General features: G+C 42.9%; 1 protein-coding gene across 3 annotated transcripts; it reads left to right on the top strand.

The window, feature by feature from the left end:
• Positions 1-1,306: 1,306 nt before the first annotated feature.
• On the top strand, positions 1,307-19,941 carry SRGN (serglycin). 3 transcript variants are annotated; one of them, XM_004049512.4, is made up of 4 exons: positions 1,307-1,430; positions 3,064-3,272; positions 12,137-12,284; positions 18,994-19,941. In XM_004049512.4, exons 2-4 carry the CDS (start codon positions 3,194-3,196, stop codon positions 19,247-19,249), a joined length of 483 nt encoding a protein of 160 aa, XP_004049560.3. In that variant the 5' UTR covers positions 1,307-1,430; positions 3,064-3,193; the 3' UTR covers positions 19,250-19,941. The 3 variants fall into 3 exon arrangements, with proteins under 3 accessions (XP_004049560.3, XP_063566117.1, XP_018890573.2); XM_063710047.1 differs by lacking the exon at positions 1,307-1,430 and adding an exon at positions 2,226-2,648; XM_019035028.3 differs by lacking the exons at positions 1,307-1,430; positions 12,137-12,284 and having other exon boundaries at positions 3,214-3,272.
• Positions 19,942-21,002: the final 1,061 nt, after the last annotated feature.

The following is a 21,002-nucleotide window of genomic DNA, read 5'->3' as shown; positions in this document are numbered from 1 at the left end:
TCAAACTCCTGACCTTAGGTGAGTGATCCGCCCACCTTGGCCTGCCAAAGTGCTGGTGTGAGCCACCCTGCCCTGCCGGCAACCCGTTACTTTGTTAAACAACAGGAACTGATTTCTGTCATGTTCCAGGTGACTGTTAAGGAATAAGAATACTCATTTTATGGGCAAATAAACTGAATGTGAAGTAAAGTAGGTGCATTTCAGGTTGCCTGGTGAAAGAAGGATTAAGTCTGGTATAGGGTTTGCCTTTTAAAATTGTGGAAAACATGCATATCGTAGATTGACTTTTAGGGAAAGATGTGGGCCCTATTGGGTTAATGGTGGAATCTTTTGGTAAGATCATGCCCAGCCCTGAGGACTGTTGCCAATGCTTCCCTCACCACGTGTGCCATGTGCTCTTGAGGACATCCTGTCATTGGCTTCCCACACCATCATTACATCTGGAACAAGGGACGCATAAAAAGTGAGTGGCCCAGCGTGGCTCAGCTGGTAAGTGAAGGACGTGGGCTTGGACCCAGGACTTCCAGCTGCTGCAGCATGTGTCCTGCTCCCCTACAGCTTGAAGAGGGCTAAATGAGACTGGAGGACTTCTTAGAAAAAGAGACTTGATTATCAGCGTAGTGGGAGAAGAGCAAATGCTTATGAATACTGCACCTGTGCTTTAAAAGTCACCAAGAGCTGGGCGTTGTGGCTCACGTCTGTAATCCCAGCACTTTGGGAGGCCGAGACAGGTGGATCACTTGAGGTCAGGAGTTCGAGGGCAGCTTGGCCAACATGACAAAAACCCCATCTGTACTAAAAAAAAAAAAGAAAAAAGAAAAGAAAGAAAGAAAAAAAATTAGTCAAATGCGCTTGCTTGAACCCAGGAGGTGGAGGTACAGCCTGGGTGACAGAGAGAGAGAGATAAAAAAAAAAAAACAACAACAACACCATGACCCAGAGAAAGAAAGAAAAAAAATGAAGTTCCCAAATGGAAAAAGCCCCTAAAATTACCATTTTAAAACACAAGCCCTAATCAGCTCTGGGGATTTGCAGGAAACTCATCGAAGCTATTGATAGGAACTATTGTTTTGGTGCCAGGGTTTTCAATTGGGAGTTAGACTTAAAAGGACCAAAGATGACATCTGATATTTCAAACTGAAACCGACGTTTCTCAGTGGAAAGCTTTCCGGGCCAGTGCATTTTGGGGTTGGTTACTGTGCTTGGAGACGCCCCTGAGTTGGAGGACACACTTCTGGCTGATGTGAGGGGCTGCCGAGGAGGGCCAAAATGTACACTCTTTGTGTTCTTGCACCACGGCTATTAGACTGTGAGGCTCTGTCCTTAGCAGGAAATGGTAAAGGGATCAGCAGGAAGCCTAAAACAAGGGAAGGGAAACTCCTCCCTCCTATCAAAGGCCGGCAAGGGCGAGGATGAGAATGGAAAGTGGGGTACGTGCATTAAGCCGTCTGGGGGAGCGGTAGGGATAGACATGTTGAAATGGAGAGTGGTTGAATCTTGAAAGGAAGTAAGGAAAATGTATATGCCACAAGGGCAAGGATGTATGATAGGCTTGTATTTATTGTATAATTTTATTTTATTTTATTATTTTTATTTTTTTGAAATGGAGTCTCTGTCTGTCACCCAGGCTGGATTGCAATGGCACGATCTTGGCTCACTGCAACCTCTGCCTCCCAGGTTCAAGCGATTCTCCTACCCCAGCCTCCCGAGTAGCTGGGACTGCAGGCACCCGCCACCACGCCTGGCTAATTTTTTGTATTTTTAGTGGAGACGGGGTTTCACTGTGTTAGCCAGGATGGTCTCGATCTCCTGACCTTGTGATCCACCCACCTCAGCCTCCCAAAGTGCTGGGATTACAGGCGTGGACCACAGCACCTGGCCTTTATTGTATAACTTTAATATGGAGCCTTAGTCCTCCAGAAATCTGCACCATGCCCAGGGAAAATGCTGTTCCTTTATTTACATGAGGCAGAGGTTTGTGTTGTTTGCTGAGGTCCAGCAGCTCACTGTGAGGACAACCTCTCCCTCTTTCCTGATTTCTGGCTTATTCAAGGCCAGAGGACCCAAAACTCGAGTTGCAAATTTTGACTAGGAGAACAGATAAAAATAGAAATGGAATCCATCTTAAGAAATGCTCAATGTGAAGGAGAGGGGAATGCAAAATAGTTTTTCTGTTTTACCACACTCTTTGTAACTGAAAATCCTATGTTCTTGAGATAGAGAGAGAGCTGATGATCCAATGCAAGAAACTGAGTTTAAGAAGAAACTGTTTGCCGGGCACGGTGGCTCACGCCTGTAATCCCAGCACTTTGAGAGGCTGAGGCAGGCGGATGGCCTGAGGTTGGGAGTTCGAGGCCAGCCTGGCCAACATGGTGACACGCCGTCTCTACTAAAAATACAAAATTAGTCCGGCGCAGTGGCGTGCGCCTGTAATCCCAGCTACTCAGGAGTCCGAGGCAGGAGAATTGCTTGAACCCTGGAGATGGAGGTTGCAGTGAGCTGATATCGCGCCACTGCTCTCCAGCCTGGGTGACAGAGTGAGACTCCATCTCAAAAAAAAAAAAAAAAAAAAAAAAAAAGAAGAAGAAGAAGAAGAAGAAGAAGAAGAAGAAACTGTTCATCTGAAATCCGACAACTCATTCTTGAAGGTTAGAGCTCAGCTTTGAAGTTTCACTTCACGAGCTTGGCTCAGTGAGGTGTGTTACTCCCCGGTGAAAAAGAAAATGAAGAGAATGTTTTATGTTGAAAGTGCTTGGTGACGAAAAGGTAGCACCTAGATCCCTTATCTCATAAAAAATGCAGCAGATTCTTAATATTAGCAATCTAGTGTTTAGATTGTTACCTGAAGAAAGGAAAAACAAACTGTCCCAAATGCTGATTCTACTGTTTCGGTGGGAAAAAAAAATGTCTCGCAGGCAAGTGGCAAACAACAAAACTTTTGAAAAAGCAGGCCTGGGGGGAGTCCAGTACAGTTTCATAATGGGTACGAATAGTTATTTTACTGTGTTCCCCCCACCCCCTTTCTTTCTGGGTTTTGATGTGGATGTCTTTCTATTTGTTCAGGAAATTGTGACGTGTGTTCTGGGCAGGGTTTGAGGTTTTGGAACATTTTCTAAAAGGGACAGAGAGCACCCTGCTACATTTCCTAATCAAGAAGTTGGCGTGCAGCCGGGAGAGCTAGACTAAGTTGGTCATGATGCAGAAGCTACTCAAATGCAGTCGGCTTGTCCTGGCTCTTGCCCTCATCCTGGTTCTGGAATCCTCAGTTCAAGGTAAGACTCAGGAGTCTTGTTCCCCAGCCATCTTCTCTGTAAGCCCTGTGGTCCATGCAAGTCATTATATTCATTTTAAGGCATAGAATGTATAATATTGTGGGAAAGGAGGCAAAGAAGAAGGATTTGGGGTCGCTGAACCTTTTAATATGAGTTCTGTTAAGTTTGGTACCAAGAAAAATTAAACTCTGTGGCGTGTGCAGTCTTGTAAACTCTTACAATGATTGAAATGTGCTATTTTGGGATGAAAATGTGAGGTTTATAAATTTTAAAAGCTCAAAAAAGGAATCTAGAAAATGACTCCTGTGCCTGTTGCATGGAGGAGATGGCACCTTTGACTGTTGGGGGGCGTCTGCCTACCCCTAAGTGTCTATATCAGCCCCAAGTTTTAGTGCGCTGTGACGGTGTCATTGTTATTTTAATGCTGGGAGACGTTATATTCCAATTGGGGTGAATCTGACTGTGTGTATTTTCTTTTCTTTTTCTTTTTTTTAAAGATAAACTTGGTTCTTACTGAAAACTCAATTATGGTTAGACATAGTTCATGTAAAACCTCTCAGATTTTAAAGAGAAGGCCAAATAATTTGGTATTTGTGCTCTTGCTCAGAGAAGCATCATATTCGGAAATATCTTCCTAGGTTTATCTACCATTTAGTGTTGTTTAGTCAGACTGAAACAACTTAAAACCTGTAATGACAAAGACAATGAAAATGATAAGCTTGTAAGAAAAATACAATTTGTTCTTCTTTGGCAAATAAGGAATCATGTCTAAATAAGACAGAGGTCATGGCTTGATAGAGAGATGGCTGAACCTATAGTAGAAAAACACTAGGTTCCACCAAATGGTAAGGGAAATGTTGAGTCACAATGACACACATGTCCTAGATTTGTTTCATCAAAGCAACTTTTGGTTGTCATGATCTTACTTCCGGTGGAGATGAAATCTTACAGATGATCGCAGAGACATTCATTTTATGTTGGAAATTTATAAAATCATTTTCTTCTAGTTATGCTAATACTGAAAAAAGAGCAAGTAATGTTTCTGGAACGTTATTAATTTATGTATTTTTAAAATATAAAACATTGTCAATTGTAGGGAACAGCCTTCACTGGGATCTTTTAGGGAATATCTTCAGCTTGATGAAATAATTCCCGAATAGCCAAGTGGTCTGACAAGATCGAGAGTAATGAGGCCCATACTTTAGTACAGTCTTGAATGGCCAGATGGTGCTGGGCATACCCCAACCAGAGATATGTAAGTCTTTATGTTGTCAAAATTTCCCAGAAACATGAATTTCCCACTAAGATTCATTAAGGAAAACTAGAATGAAAACAAAAACGTTCCTTGTATAATATTCATTAGAAAGAAATGAAGAAGGCCGGGCGTGGTGGCTCACGCCTGTAATCCCAGCACTTTGAGAGGCCAAGGTAGGCAGATCATGAGGTCAGGAGTTTGAGACCAGCCTGGCCAACATAGTGAAATCCCGTCTCTACCAAAAATACAAAAAAATTAGCCGGGCATGGTGGCACACACCTGTCATCCCAGCTACTCAGGAGGCTGAGGCAGGAGAATTGCTTGAACCTGGGAGGTGGAGGTTGCAGTGAGCTGAGATTGCACCACTGTACTACAGCCTAGGTGACAGTGCAAGACTCTGTCAGAAAGAAAGAAAGAGAGAGAGAGAGAAAGAAAGGAAAGAAACAAAGAGAAAGAAAGAAAATAATTCATCATGAAATTGTATAGAATACTAGCATTTATGTCATGACCTTGTAGGTTTAGCTCTTTGTTAGAAAAGGAAACCATAGAAAGAGACAAGGGAGAAACTGACAAACTAGGGTGTTTCCGAAAAAAGGCTCTCAGTATCGGGCTCAAGGGCTTGTGCCCACATCTGAGCATGCAGGGAAATAGATGTCCCCCACTGGCTGCACGTGTGAGTGACTGCGGCACAAGGCTGTGATGTGAAGAGTCGTGACACCATTTCCTCACACCTCCACGCAATGCCAGATACGATTCGACAACATTCTTCCTGTCTTATAAAAACTGTTTATCTAGCCCCTCAGTTTGGCAGATGAAATCAACTAGGCTTTTGGCTTGCTTTTACTGAGCATATTCAAAACCATTTCAGTTTACTATAGTGGTTTGCTCGGGTTGCCATAACAAAGTACCACGGACTGAGTGGCTTAAATAACAGAAATGTATTTCCTCACAGTTCTGGAGATGGGAGTCCAAGATCAAGGTGCTGGCAGGGTCGATCGCATTCTGAGGCTTCTCTCCTTGGCTTATAGATGGCGCCTTCTCCCTTGTCTGCACATGGCCTTTCCTCCATGCATCCGTGTCTTAATACCATCTTCTTAGAAGGTCACCAGGCATTGGATCAGGGCCACCCTAATGGCCTCATCTTAACTAACTATGTCTGCAACGACCCTATTTCTGAACAATTTCACATTGTGAGATTCTGTGGGTTAGAACTGGAACATATGAATTTGGTGGTGGTATATTTTTATAATAAGTCAAACCCAAGTAAAGATGTGGGGTAAGATTGTGTCTACCAAGCACAAAGAAATGGAAATTTGGGGATGTGTAACTCTGGACAGCACAGATGACTAATCTATTTAATGTAGGGCTCCAGGGGATTTGATGAGGCCTGTGAATCTTCCACTTTTATTGCCTCTCTTTTCCAATGATGCCCATAAAGAAAAAAAATGGAATATCCATGAACAGGTGCAGCCAAGGAGGCCAGGCCCACCATGTGTCCACTGTATACTGTCTCCTAGCTCACAGGAATGATACTGATCCACTCTTTGTGCTGCGCTTTGTAAAGTGATTTCACATCCATTCTCTGGTAATCATCATCACATTCCCTGTGACGAGGAATTAGCACCAATTATAGAGGAGAAAACTGGATCTGACATTTCTCATCTCATTTGCTCTATACATTAACCTCTTGCAAAAAACTTGTGAGTCTTGCCCAAGACCCATTACAACTAATTAACGGCTGAACTGGTCGTCTGATTTCAAGGCCAGAATTAACTTTCTACTGCAGCTCATGGATCAGAGGTTTTCTTTATTTAAACAAACAAACAAACAAAAAATCCTTTGACTGTAGCCCTTGCTATAACGTTTCCCACTGAGTTGAGGGAGAAATTGAAAGTAAGCTTAGGAGCTTTTTATAGCTTGTCAAACCATGCAAGAGTGGGGGAAGCTTATCCATCTTGTGGAATTGATAGACCAGGAGGAAGTAACTCCGGCTTAGATAATGCTACCATTTTGAATAAATCAAATGGTCTTCTTTTCCCCTTCACAGTAGTTGCTGCTTAAGTTTCTCTAACATGCCTGCAGTAAGTTTCCATTAAGAATAGGAAATTAGGCTCGGTACAGTGGCTCACGTCTGTAGTCTTAGCACTTTGGGAGACCGAGGAGTGTGGATCACTTGAGGTCAGGAGTTCAAGACCAGCCTGGCCAACATGGTGAAACCCCCATCTCTACTAGAAATACAAAAATTAGCCAGGCATAGTGGCATGCACCTGTAATCCCAGCTACTCGAGAGGCTGAGGCAGGAGAATCACTTGAACCTGGGAGATGGAGGTTGCAGTGAGGCAAGATCATGCTACTGCACTCCAGCCTGGGCGATAGACTGAGACTCTGTCTCAAAAAAAAAAAAAAAAAAAAAGAAAAGAAAAGAAAAGAAAAAAAAAGAAATTAGTATATTGTGATTATGTTGAGGGAAAAGTTAGTACCATAATATAAAAAGGTATGGACTATTGGAGAAAGTTGTTTGCTTTGGTAACATTTACTCATAGAAAGTATTTTGGTAAAGCAGGACTCAGGGTGGTGGGGGAGGTGGGCAGTGAGGGATAGGATTCAAATAAAAACCATTCTTTCCCTTGGAATCCACTACACAATTAACCAACAAATCCCATAAGTGGGCCTTTTAGGAAGATAACATTTCTGTCCATGAGCATAGCCACTATAATCACAAGACATTTATCTCAAGCAAGATAGAGTCAAGATACTCTCACAACCTCAGGGGCTGGAACTGTAAATTTTCACATCCTGCCAACACCCTTGAATAGCTATGTCAAGAATTTAGTGTCTGTAACTTGTTCTTTATTTTAAAGTACATTTAACATCATCGGCCCCAAATTAGATAGGCTTTTGGAGTGGGAGCCCTTCTACTTTTGATTTCTTTATAAAATGTTAAAATAGCTTTGTTGAGATAGTGTTCACATACCATACAGTTCACCCATTAAAAGTGTTCAATTCAATGATTAGGCCAGGTGTGGTGGCTCATACCTGTAATCCCAGCATTTTGGGAGGCCAAGGCAAGTGGATCACTTGAGGTCAAGAGTTTGAGACTAGCCTGGCCAACATGGCGAGAACTTGTCTCTACTAAAAATACAAAAATTAACTGGGCATGGTGGTGTGCACCTGTAATTCCAGCTACTTGGGAGGCTGAGGCAGGAGAATCACTTGAACCTGGGAAGCGGAGGTTGCAGTGAGCTGAGATCGCACCACTGCACTCCAGCCTGGATGACGGAGCAAGACTCTGTCTCCAAAAAAAAAAAAAAAAAAAGTGTTCAATGTTTTTTAGTATATTCACAGAGTCATGCAACCATCACTATAATTGCTTCTAGAACATTTTCATCATCCCCCAAAAGAAAGCCTTCGTTATGAATTTTAATTAGCTGAGATTCTGAACTCTGGGGGAATTTTGTATTCTAGAAATATTTTTTACTAATATGCTACAGTTGTATTTGTCATGCTGGTGAAAAGATGTGGTCTTTCACCTGGATGCTTTCTCATTAAGCATTATTTTTCTGTTTAGCTTCCTGTGTAAGCAAACATTTTCTCAGCTTGATACTCAGTGCATCAGTGGCTTGCAGAAGAGACTGCCTAGGCCTCCTCTGTCCAGTACGGTAGCCACAAGTCACTTGTGGCTACTGAACACTTGAAATGTGGCAAGGCCAAATTGGGACATGCTGTGAATGCAAAATATACAAGATGTGGAACCCTTAGTATGAAGAAAAGAATGCAAAATATCCCAGTAATAACTTTTACATTGATGATATGTTAAAGGACAATATTTGAATATGTTAGGTTAAATAAAATTAATTTCACCTGTTTCTTTTTACTTTTAAAAATATGGCCGCTGGAACATTTAAAACTCCCTATGTGGTTTGCTTTGTGTTTCTATTGGACAAAGCTGGTCTAGACAGTACAAGGTGTGAAGACACCGCCCTCTGCTGGAGAAGATGCTGGATTTTTATTTCACCTACAGGAAGAGACGTCTAAGTAGCAATTAGATGCCAAACTAATGCTGCCTCAGGAAAGAATCAAAAGAGAAAGAGTGAAACCAGGCCGGGCGCGGTGGCTCACGCCTATAATCCCAGCACTTTGGGAGGCCAAGGCGAGCGGATCACGAGGTCAGGAGATCGAGACCTTCCTGGCTAACCCCGTCTCTACTAAAAATACAAAAAATTAGCCGGTCATGGTGGCACGTGCCTGTAATTCCAGCTAGTCAGGAGGCTGCGGCAGGAGAATAGCTTAAACTCAGGTGGCGGAGGGTGCAGTGAGCTGAGATGTGCCACAGCACTCCAGCCTGGGCAACAGAGCCAGACTCTATCTCAAAATAAGGAAAAATAAAAAAGAAAAGAAAGAAAGTCCATAAATTGAGACTCCTAGAGATACTAAATGGTAGAATGGGAATTTGAATTTAAATTTACAAGATGTTCACTCTCAGAGATCATAGGTCATTGTTGTCCTCCTCCTTTTCATGAGAGGAACTAGCAATGAAGAGCTCTGACTATGTGCTAGGTACCACTCTGAGAACCTAACATTTGTATCTCCTTATTAACTCTATTACTGCCCCATCCTACAGATGAGAAAATTGAGGCACAGGAAGTTTAAGTTGGCCAAGATCACACAGCCAGTAAGGGGCAGACACTGAAAGGTCATTTTGCCTGCCTTATCCCCAGCCTCCGGGCAGTGGCAGAGCTAGCTCATTTTGGACAAACAGCTCTCCCAGACCGGACATTGTAAGCTGTACTCAGGAATCATAGGAAAGATTATGATAGAATAATATATAGTTACAAAGAAAAGAAAGAAAATCCTATGGGAGAATATTTACTGTTTTTTATATTAAAGTGTTTAATGTTTATGTTTTTAGAGGAATATTGTTTATTATAGCAATTTAGAAAACAAAATGAGAAAAAAAATCACCAAAGATTCTACCTCCAGTTATTTTTGTGTATTTCCTTCCATTTTTCCCCCATGTCTGTTTATATAATTGAAACTATTATTCATGCAAAGAGGTATTCTGATTTTCTCAGTTATTTTTATTTATTTTTAATTTTATAAATAAACTTTTTTCTTCTGAGACAGTCTCGCTCTGTCACCCAGGCTGAAGTGCAGCCATGCAATCTTGGCTCACTGTGACCTCCCAGTCTCAAGCAATCTTCCTGCCTCAGCCTCCTAAGTAGCTGGGACCGCAGATGTGTGCTACCACATCCAGCTAATTTTTAAAATCTTTTTTTTTTTTTTTTTTTTGGTAGAAATGGTAGTCTCTCTATGTTGCCCACCCTGTATTGAACTCCTGGGCTCAAGTGATCCTCCCACCTCAGTCTCCCAAAGTGCTGGGATTTCAGGCATGAGCTACCACACCCAACCTAATTTTTATTTTTATTTTATTAAAAAAAAAAAGTTTTTGCCTACCCGCCTCTCACCCTCTCACTCATTTTTAAGTGTAGGTTTTTCTACAATGCCACATTGTCTTTTCCATAAAAAGTACTTTCGGCCGGGTGTGGTGGCTCACACCTGTAATCCCAGCACTTTGGGAGACTGAGGCGGGTGGATCACCTGAGGTCAGGAGTTCGAGACCAGCCTGGCCAACATGGTGAAACCCCATCCCTACTAAAAATACAAAAATTAGCTGGATACGATTGTGGGCACCTGTCATCCCAGCTACTTGGGAGGCTGAGGCAGGAGAATCGCTTGAACCTGGGAGGCAGAGGTTGCAGTGAGCCGAGATTGTGCCACTGCACCCCAGCCAGGGCAACAGAGCGAGACTTCATCTCAAAAAAAAAAAAAAAAAGTACTTGTCTTCATTTGGTTAGTATTCTCTTATGAGTTGATGGCTTGTAATTTATCTGAATGTTTTCCATTATTTTGTGGTGAGCTTTAAAACTACCCTTCCTGACTTTCAAGAATCCTAGACATGCTCCTTCTTGCTAGGTAATTATTAGTTGCACTCATTAGAATAAATTATATGCTTGGAGTGGGGAGGAGATGAATTTTTGAAGGGCGGTGAAGTATTTCTCACCACCAGGCCTTTGTCTTTGCTAAACTGAGGAAGGAATATTTTATTTCATTAGCTAATAAAGAACCTCCTATATAGGCCGGGCATGGTGGTTCACGCCCGTAATCCTCACATTTTCAGAGGCCAAGGTGGGTGGATTGCCTGAGCTCAGGAGTTTGAGACCAGCTTGGGCAACATGGCGAAACCCCATCTCTACTAAAAATACTAAAAATTAGCTGGGCGTGGTGGTGAGTGCCTGTAATCCCAGTTACTCCGGAGGGTGAGGCAGAAAAATTGCTTGAACCCGGGAGGTGGAGGTTGCCATGAGCCGAGATCGTGACAGTGCACTCCAGCCTGGGCGACACAGCAAGACTCTCTCTCAATAAAATAAAATAAAATAAAATAAAATAAAATAAATACATAAATAAATCTCCTATATAACCTCATAACATCAGATTTGGAGCCTTTTCCATAAAAATGAAATTCAGAAGAAGCTGAGACTCAGATATTCCAAGCTGCCTGGTGCTCTTTGAATAGAGGAGACTTGTTCTTGTGAAATCTGAGTGCAAAGACACAGGACAAATTGTTATCTACTTTTCATTCCTAAGGATACTGTATGGCCCTAAAACACAAGAACTAGAATTCTGTGATACCACGGGTACTACACAGTGTGTTCCTTCCCCTTTCTGAACCTGATTTGACTCATCTCTATGAAAAGATGTGGGCTTTGGGGTCAGATGTGGGTTGGAATTCTAGCGCCTGTGTGGCTGCAATTTTCTTTTGTGTAAAATTGAGATAATAGTACAAAAGTAACAACAGTTAATATTATCAAGTGCTTACTGTGTGCCTGGCACTGTGTTAAACTCTCTAAGTGTATTTTCTCATTTAATTTTTGTGATAGGCTTATGACACTATTAGTATCTTCATATTACAGTGAGGGTTCAGAGAAGTTAAGGTTCCATAACTAGTCAGCAGACCTGTGACTTCACTCCAGGCAGCTGATTCCAAAGCCTATTCTAACTTTAAACTGCTACTTTTTGGAGTGTTGTAAGAAGGACAATTTATATAAAATGTTGGCACATAGTGGGTGCTGCTGTTATATGAATGGGCACAAAATCTGTCTACATTTTGCCTTTTACCAAATTTAGAATCTATTTAGTTAAAACCTTCTTAGGGCGGGCTGGGTGCAGTTGCTCATTCCTGTAATCTCAGCACACTGGGAGGCCAAGGCAGGAGGATTGCTTGAGCCCAGGTGTTTGAGACCAGCCTGAGCACATAGTGAGACCCCCATCTCTCCAAAAAACAAACAAACAAACAAACAAAAACAAAACAAAACTAGCTGGGCGTTGTGGTGCCCCTGTATTCCCAGCTACTCAAGAGGCTGGGGTGGGAGAATGGCTTGAGCCCAGGAGTTCAAGGTTGCAGTGAGCTATGATCACAGTACTGCACTCCAGCTTGGGCAGCCGACTGAGACCCTGTCTCGAAAAAAAAATAAAAATAAAAACTTCTTAGGACAGAGTGATTAGAAGCTGTGTAGTAGATACTTAGTAACAATGTGGGTTCCTCGGGCAGGTTATCCTACGCAGAGAGCCAGGTACCAATGGGTGCGCTGCAATCCAGACAGTAATTCTGCAAACTGCCTTGAAGAAAAAGGACCAATGTTCGAACTACTTCCAGGTGAATCCAACAAGATCCCCCGTCTGAGGACTGACCTTTTTCCGTAAGTGGACTTTTCTCTAATTAATTAATTAATTAATTAATTATTTGAGACGGAGTTTCACTTTTCTTGCCCATGCTGGAGTGCAATGGCGCAATCTTAGCTCACTGCAACCTCCGCCTCCTGGGTTCAAGCGATTCTCCTGCTTCAGCCTCTGGAGCAGCTGGGATTTCAGGCGCCTGCCACCACGCCCAGCTAATTTTTTTTTTTTTTTTTTTTTTTTTTTTTTTTTTTTTTGAGACGGAGTCTCACTCTGTCACTCAGGCTGGAGTGCAGTGGCGCAATCTCGGCTCACTGCAAGCTCCATCTCCTGGGTTCACGCCATTCTCCCGCCTCAGCCTCCCGAGTAGCTGGGACTACAGGCACCCGCCACCACGCCCGGCTAATTTTTTTGTATTTTTAGTAGAGACGGGGTTTCACCTTATTAGCCAGGATGGTCTCGATCTCCTGACCTAGTGATCCGCCCGCCTTGACCTCCCAAAATGCTGGGATTACAGGCGTGAGCCACTGCGCCTGGCCTAATTTTTTTGTATTATTAGTAGAGACGGGCTTTCATCATCTTGGCCAGGCTGGTCTCAAACTCCTGACCTCAGGTGATCCACCCACCTTGGCCTCCCAAAGTGTTGGGATTACAAGCATGAGCCACTGTACCCGGCCTTTTCTCTAATTTTAAAGTGTCTGTAATTTCACAACCTCTTGGCACAGATGTGGGAGTGTTTTTCTTCAAGCTGTCCAGAGTGTTTTGCTTCGAGCTCTTGCTTTGGTAGTTTGGCTCTTACTCTGCAGTACATGGTAAAACTGTACTGTATATACTGGCATATGACATGTGCGAGTATACATGATTCACCTATGTTTTTGAAATTTTTTTTGTGGATGGTAGAGAGGAGCATTGAGGACTTTTCATCAACAGGTATTGAAAATGATTGAACATTGTTTTATTTGTGTAAACAGAACACACTATATATTAAAATCCAATAATTAACTGAATGGATAAGCAAAATGTGGTATAAGCATACAAAGGAATATTATTGGGTCATAAAAAGAATGAAGTACTGATACATGCTACAACATAGATAAACCTTGGAAACATTATGCAGAGTGAAGGAAGGCCAGACACCAAAAGCCACATATTGTATGATTCCATTTAGATGAAATGTCCAGAATAGGCAAATCCCTAGAGGCAGAAAGTAGATTAGTGGGTTCCAGGGGCTGGGGAAAGGGAGGAATAAGGAGTGACTGCTAATGGGTATGAGGGTTTTTTTTGGAGGAGGTGATTAAAATGTTCTTCTGCCAGGTGTGGTGGCTCATGCCTGTAATCCCAGCACTTTGGGAGGCCGAGGCGGGAGGATTGTTTGAGCCCAGGAGTTTGAGGCCAGCCTGGGCAACATAGTGAGACCCTATCTCTATTTCAAATACATTTTTTATATTAAAAAAATGTTCTTCAAGTAGTTGGTAATTATTTTTAAAAATGGCCAGGTGCGGAGGCTCATGCCTGTAATCCCAGCACCTTGGGAGGCTGAGGTGGGAGGATCCCTTGAGCCCAGGAGGTTTGGGACCAGCCTGGGCCATACAGCAAGACCCTGTCTCTACAAAAAATACAAAAATTAGCTAGGCATAGTGACGTGCACCTGTGGTCCCAGCTACTCGGGAGGCTGAGGTAGGAGAATCTCTTGAGCCTATGTTGAGCCTGCAGTGAACCCTATTTATGCCATTGCACTCCAGCCTAGGCAACAGAGTAAGACTCTGTCTCAAAAAAAGAAAAAAAAAAATTACGGAAAGGAAGAATAATTAGCCAAGACTTGTAAAACAAAAATCAAATCTCTTCTTTTGATCAGATAAAACTTGCTTTAAACTTGCAAAAAAGACCTGATATAAATTCATAAGTAACAAAAAATTGAATTATATTAGAAACCATTAATTCAATGAATACTAAAGCTATGTAGGATGTAGCAAAATATACATATTAAGAAAAGGATTATCATAAAAGTTTTAATCTCCAGGCTCAAACCTAGAAAATCACTCTCCTCAAAGCCAGGGTTAATCATCATGCTCCAAACCAGATACACTTCATATCACTTTGGGATCCTGGCGACTTTCTCTCTTTTTTTTTTTTTTTTTTTTGAGGCAGGGTCTCCTCTGTCACCCAGGATGGAGTGCAGTGGTGTGATCATAGCTCACTGCAGCCTCGAACTCCTCAAGTGATCTTCCTGCCTCAGCCTTCCAAGTAGCGGGACCACAGGCACACAGCACCATGCCCATCTAATTAAAAAAAATTTTTTTTGTAGAGACAGGGGTCTCTGTACATTTCCCAGGCTGGTCATGTACTCCTAAGCTCAAGCAGTCCTCCCACCTCAGCCTCCCAAAGTGCTGGAATTACACTCATGAGCCACCGTTCCCAGCACTGGTGACTTTCTCCATCACTGGTGACTTTCTCCATCACTGGTGACTTTCTCCATCACTGGTATTCACTGCATTAGTGATGACATCATTACAATCTTCAATATGCAACTTTGTAGTCCTACTCTTGCATTCTTACTTTAAAGCCTCAGCATTAAGTTTGAATGTAATATTACAGCATCCTTCATTACTTTAAATCATTGGTTTCAATAGTAATTCATTTAAATCTAAAATGTTAGGCTGTAGTGGCTCATGCCTGTAATCCCCCCAGTTTGAGAGACTGAGGTGGGAGAATCACTTGAGGCCAAGAATTTGAGACCAGCCTGGGCAACACGGCAAGACCCCGTCTCTAAAAATTAGTGGCCCGGCGCCGTGCCTCACGCCTGTAATCCCAACACTTTGGGAGGCCGAGGCGGATAGCTTGAGGTCAGGAGTTCAAGATCAGCCTGGCCAACATGGCGGAAACCCATTTCTACTAAAAATACAAAAATTAGCTGAGCATGGTGGCACGCCTGTAATCCCAGCTATTGAGAGGCCGAGGCAGGCAGATTGGGAGGCCAAGGCAGGCAGATTGCTTTGAGACCAGCCTGGGTAACATGGAGAAATCCTGTCTCTACAGAAAAATACAAAAATTAGCCAAGCATGGAGAAACCTCGTCTCTACAGAAAGACACAAAAACTAGCCATGCATGCCTGTGGTCCAGCTACTCGGAAGGCTGAGGTGGGAGGATTGCTTGATCCTGAGAGGTCAAGGCTGAAGTGAGCCGTGGTGTGGCACTGCACTCCAGCCAGGGTGACAGAGTAAAACCTTGTCTCAAAATAAATAAACACATTTAAAATAAATAAATACAATTAAAACTAAAATTAAAAAATAAAATAAAATGTTAAGAGAATAGCTCAAATTCTCCAAAAGAACTCTTGCACACCATTCCTCCTCTCCTCAAATCTCTATTTTCCTTCCCCAAAGCCAGTAACTTTGCTTCTCACCCTGACCCTGTGCTTTCTTTCCCATCATTGCGAAAGAATGGTCCTTGCTTCTGTGCTGATCCCAAACCCTTTTGCCCTCAGATCCTCCTGTCCTTCCCTGGCCCTGCTCTGTACTGGCTGTGGGGTGGGGGTGGCGGTGGAACTGACCCCTGGGGTCTGCATTTCTCAGGCTCCCAGGGCTGTGGCTGACTTTGGCCAATGGGAGGCAAGGACGGGAGACTGAGAGCTTGGGAGGAAGGGAGAGAGGTATGTTTCTTCTCCTTACTCCCTGCCTGGGGTGGCACCTTGGGCAGGACTCTGTTTTGCCCATGGCCTCAGCTCCCACCAGATGCCTCTAGTCCCTGGGCTCAGGAAATAGACAACCTCCTTCCACTATCGCTGTAGCCCAAGGAGGGAAGTATTTTTTTCTTTTTTCTTTTCTTTTCTTTTTTTTTTTTTTTTAACAGAGTCTCACTCTTGTTGCCCAGGCTGGAGTGCAGTGGTGCGATCTCAGCTCACTGCCACCTCTGCCTCCCGGGTTCAAGTGATTCTCCTGCCTCAGCCTCCAGGGTGTGCCACTATGCCCAGCTAATTTTTGTATTTTTGGTAGAGACGGGGTTTTGCCATGTTGACCAGGCTGGTCTTGAACTTCTGACCCCAAATGATCTGCCTGCCTCGTCCTCCCAAAATGCTGGGATTACAGGCATGAGCCACTGTGCCCGGCTGAAGGAAATATTTTCTTGCTATTGCTAATCTTTGGGTTACCTCGCTATCACCCATTTAGCTTCACTTCTCCTCCATCACCTGTATGAGGAATTCCCTCTGTGTTAAATATCTGGAGAAGTTTCCTGATTGGACCCTGGCTGTTGCAGCTTCCAAGGCCACCTCTCTTTGTGGCTGGTATCCTTTTCCCATGCATCTTCTCCAAGACTTCCATTCTGCAGTTATCTCTCTGAACTCAGTGTCTTCTTCCCATCAGTATGGGGGTGGACTTTAGTATCTCCTATGTTTAGGCAACATCTCTCCTTTGACTCTGCGTCCTCTCCAGTGGTTGCCCTTCTCTGCTCCTCTTCACAATAACACCTCCTGAAAGGGCCACCCATGCCTGCCCCCTCCTTTCCTCACCCCCTCTGTGGCTGGACTTCTGTTCCTACACTCCACCCTGGTTGACAAAGTCACTGATTACTTCTCTATTTTCAGCTTACTTGATCCTTAATTGCCTTCAAAAACGGCTAACTGGGCCATGCATGTAATCCCAGCACTTCGGGAGGCCAAGGCAGGAGGATCACTTGAGCCCAGGAGTTCAAGACCAGCCTGCCTGGGCAACATAGTGAGACCCTATCTACAAAAAATAGAAAAATTAGCCGGGCGTGGTGACTCACGCTTGTGGTCCCAGCTACAAAGGAAGCTGAGGTGGGAGGATGGCTTGAGTCCGGGAGGGTGAGGCTGCAGTGAGCCATGATCACGCCACTGCACTCCAGCCTGAACAACAGAAGGAGGCCCTTTCTGTAAAAAAAAAAAATGGTTGACCACTCCTTCCTTGAAATGCTTTTTTCTTGAGGCTTCCATGCCCTGCCTTATCCTGTTTCTTCCTACTTCTCTGGTTGTGCTTTTTCCTCTGCTCAATATTTAACATGTTGGTGTGACCCTGGCTCTGGCCTGGGCCCCCTTCTCTATCTACATGCTTTCTCTCGACGACCTCCATCGGTTGCATAGGTTTAACTACCAAATCTGTGATTCTAGCTCCGACACCCCAGGCTAAAGTAGCCACCTGGTCACTCCCTATTACATTGGTCAATTTCATTTCTCTGTGCCACCTATGATTTTCCTGATTTATTTATTCACTTTTCATTGTCTGTCTTCCCCACTAAAATAAAAACTTCTTGAGAAGGGGCTTCATCGATCTGCCTCTGTTCTATCCCAGGCCCTCAAAACAAGGACCAGATATTCAACAAATATTTATTGAATGCATACATGAATTAAAACTCTAATTGGTTGTATGCTGGTGGTTTATTATTTTCATGGAGGAAATGACTTGTAGGCTGTGACACTCAGCTTTTGTCTCTGATGCTTTGTTGCCCTGTTCTGTCACTGAGGGCTGTCGTCATTGCTCTGGCCATTTTGTGCTCTTTGAATTTCTAATCATCACACTCAACCCAGAAGGCAGCCTTACCTTTCAGCACTCTTCAGCTGAATGAGTGCAAGTTGGAGGCAGGGTCATTTTTTGATAGGAAATTGAATGTTTATATGCTGGTAAATATAAAGCTTAGCTTTTTACAAAGAATTTCTCAAAAGTGAGCTTTGTTGAAGCCCTGTAAATTATTAGAACTTTTATGGAAATTTTAATTTAGGAAAAAATGTCATCTGTTTGGGCTGACTTAGTTGTTAGTTGTTTGTTCTTTCTTTTTTTGGTGGAGGGTATGGAGTTTTGCTCTTGTAACCTAGGCTGGAGTGCAGTGGCGCGATCTCGGCTCACTGCAACTTCTGCCTCCCGGGTTCAAGCGATTCTCTCACCTCAGCCTTCCGAGTAGCTGGGATTACAGGCATGCACCACCACGCCTGGCTAATTTTTGTATTTTAAGTAGAGACGGGGTTTCGCTATGTTGGTCAGGCTGGTTTCAAACTCCTGACCTCAAGTGATCACCCACCTTGGCCTCCCAAAGTGCTTGGATTACAGACATGAGCCACCACACCCGGCCAAGAGGACTTCTTCTAAAGATGATTTCTTGGGCCGGGTGCAGTGGCTCACACCTGTAATCCCAGCACTTTGGGAGGCTGAGGTGGGTGGTTCACAAGGTCAGGAGTTTGAGACCAGCCTGGCCAATATGGTGAAACTCCATCTCTACTAAAATACAAAAATTAGCCAGGCGTGGTGGCGCACCCCTGTTGTCCCAGCTACTCAGGAGGCTGAGGCAGGAGAATCACTTGAACCTGGGAGGTGGAGGTTGCAGTGAGCCGAGATGGCACCACTGCACTCCAGCCTGGGCGACAGAGCAAGACTCTGCCTCCAAAAATAAAAATTAAAAAAATAAAAATAAAAATAATTTCTTAAGTAAATTTCAAATATAGAATGTATATGCTAGTGATAACAAAATTAACACTGTTTATGCGAGTCTGCAATAGGTAGATGTGAAGCTGATAGGTGCAGTAAGTATAGGCAAACATAGGAACATTTGACCTGTTTTTTTGTTGATTTTAAAACATTGAATAATTGGGAAGCTTTTAAATCTCTTAATTTGAGCAACTAGATGGCTGTATTTATCTCCTTATCTTAAAAAAAACTATTATAATTATCTTTCCCACATATCAAACTCTACTGGTTTTTTTCCCATTTTTCTTTCATACTTCAGAAAGACGAGAATCCAGGACTTGAATCGTATCTTCCCGCTTTCTGAGGACTATTCTGGGTCAGGCTCCGGCTCCGGCTCCGGCTCCGGCTCTGGATCAGGATCTGGGAGTGGCTTCCTAACGGAAATGGAACAGGATTACCAACTAGTAGACGAAAGTGATGCTTTCCATGACAACCTTAGGTCTCTTGACAGGAATCTGCCCTCAGACAGCCAGGACTTGGGTCAACATGGATTAGAAGAGGATTTTATGTTATAAAAGAGGATTTTCCCACCTTGACACCAGGCAATGTAGTTAGCATATTTTGTGTATCATGGTTAAATGATTAACCTTGGGACAAAGAATTTTATAGAAATTTTTAAACATCTGAAAAAGAAGCTTAAGTTTTATCATCCTTTTTTTCTCACGAATTCTTAAAGGATTATGCTTTAATGCTGTTATCTATCTTATTGTTCTTGAAAATACCTGCATTTTTTGGTATTATGTTCAACCAACATCATTATGAAATTAATTAGATTCCCATGGCCATAAAATGGCTTTAAAGAATATATATATATATTTTTAAAGTAGCTTGAGAAGCAAATTGGCAGGTAATATTTCATACCTAAATTAAGACTCTGACTTGGATTGTGAATTATAATGATATGCCCCTTTTCTTATAAAAACAAAACAAAAAAATAATGAAACAGTGAATTTGTAGAGTGGGGGTATTTGACATATTTTACAGGGTGGAGTGTACTATATACTATTACCTTTGAATGTGTTTGCAGAGCTAGTGGATGTGTTTATCTACAAGTATGATTGCTGTTACATAACACCCCAGATTAACTCCCAAATTAAAGCACAGTTGTGCTGTCAATACCTCATACTGCTTTACCTTTTTTTCCTGGATATCTGTGTATTTTCAAATGTTGCTATATATTAAAGCAGAAATATAACCAAAGGTTAAACTGTCTCGGATCTGTTGTTCTAAACCCAGGAAACAGTTATTTTTGGCCAGACGTTTCTCCAGAAGTCTTATCAACAAAACAACTTTAAACGTATTCTACAGTAAACACAAGTTTTGTAACCAGAATCAAATCATACTAACTAGCAAATGAAGAAAGCAATGATGCCTTAGCAAGAAGGTTATATATCTCAGAGCACTTCCTCACCTGAAAGATAGTTCCATCTCTGTTCCCCTTAGTTCTGAAAAGCCCCTTTGCATCACCATCCTGGATTCTGTTCTGCACTGTCCAGATCCCAGCTCCGGAACTGAGTACTTACTCAAATTAATCTCCTCAGGAGAGAGCCACCTTGCCCAAGGTCATGCTGCTTTGCAGGGCAGCCTGCATCCAGTGACTGGCTGATGTGGGCATATCAAGGCCTGAACTCAGAATAGTCATACAGATTCAAAACTCCCCACAGGGTCAGCTCAGGTTTTGCTGGGACTACTTTGTAGCTCAGTTTCTTCTTTACTCAATTTTACTTCCTTCCATTCCGCTCATAGGTGTCTATCCTGAGAGTGCTCCCTTAGAAATTTTCTGCTAGTTTCCATCTCAGAATTTGCTTCTAGGAGAACACAACTTGTGACAGGTTGTGCCAGGAGGGATAAGAAATGGATGCTAAGATGGGATTTTGGAGCTAGATTGCCTGCTGTCTGGCTGGCAATGAGGACTCCATCCTTGGCCATAAATGAGCACAGGCACAAGATAGCAGTGCAATTGTTAAAACTTTCACTGGTGATGAACCAAGATGGTATACCAGTGGAAGGGAGTGCACCAGGGTGTGATGTACTAGGCGTCTGAGAAATGTTGGCAAGTAGTAATAATAAAGACAATGGTATTGGTTGGCTATTGCTGGACTTAATTAATGCTTTTGAAAAAGACAATGAAAGGCTAAGGATGATTAATTAAAGGCTAAATGTGAAAACCATTGGGCCTCCTTGGCAGCATATTAAGAAACTCTCTTCTGTAACAGAAGGAATTAAAAAGCTGAGGACCAGGCCCAGGACTTATGGGAATAGCAGATG

This window comes from Gorilla gorilla, chromosome 8 (genome assembly GCF_029281585.2).
Source record: "Gorilla gorilla gorilla isolate KB3781 chromosome 8, NHGRI_mGorGor1-v2.1_pri, whole genome shotgun sequence".
Lineage (NCBI taxonomy): Eukaryota > Metazoa > Chordata > Mammalia > Primates > Hominidae > Gorilla > Gorilla gorilla.
Note: the sequence above shows the minus strand (reverse complement) of the source record. Positions and strands in the feature narration are given on the sequence as shown.

Bases quoted from the DNA above. Each gene is read 5' to 3' on its own strand.
- SRGN (XM_004049512.4), top strand. From the start codon at position 3,194: ATGATGCAGAAGCTACTCAAATGCAGTCGGCTTGTCCTGGCTCTTGCC. The intron at 3,273-12,136 runs GTAAGACTCAGG...TTCCTCGGGCAG, and splicing joins TCTGGAATCCTCAGTTCAAG to GTTATCCTACGCAGAGAGCC. The intron at 12,285-18,993 runs GTAAGTGGACTT...TTCATACTTCAG, and splicing joins CTGAGGACTGACCTTTTTCC to AAAGACGAGAATCCAGGACT.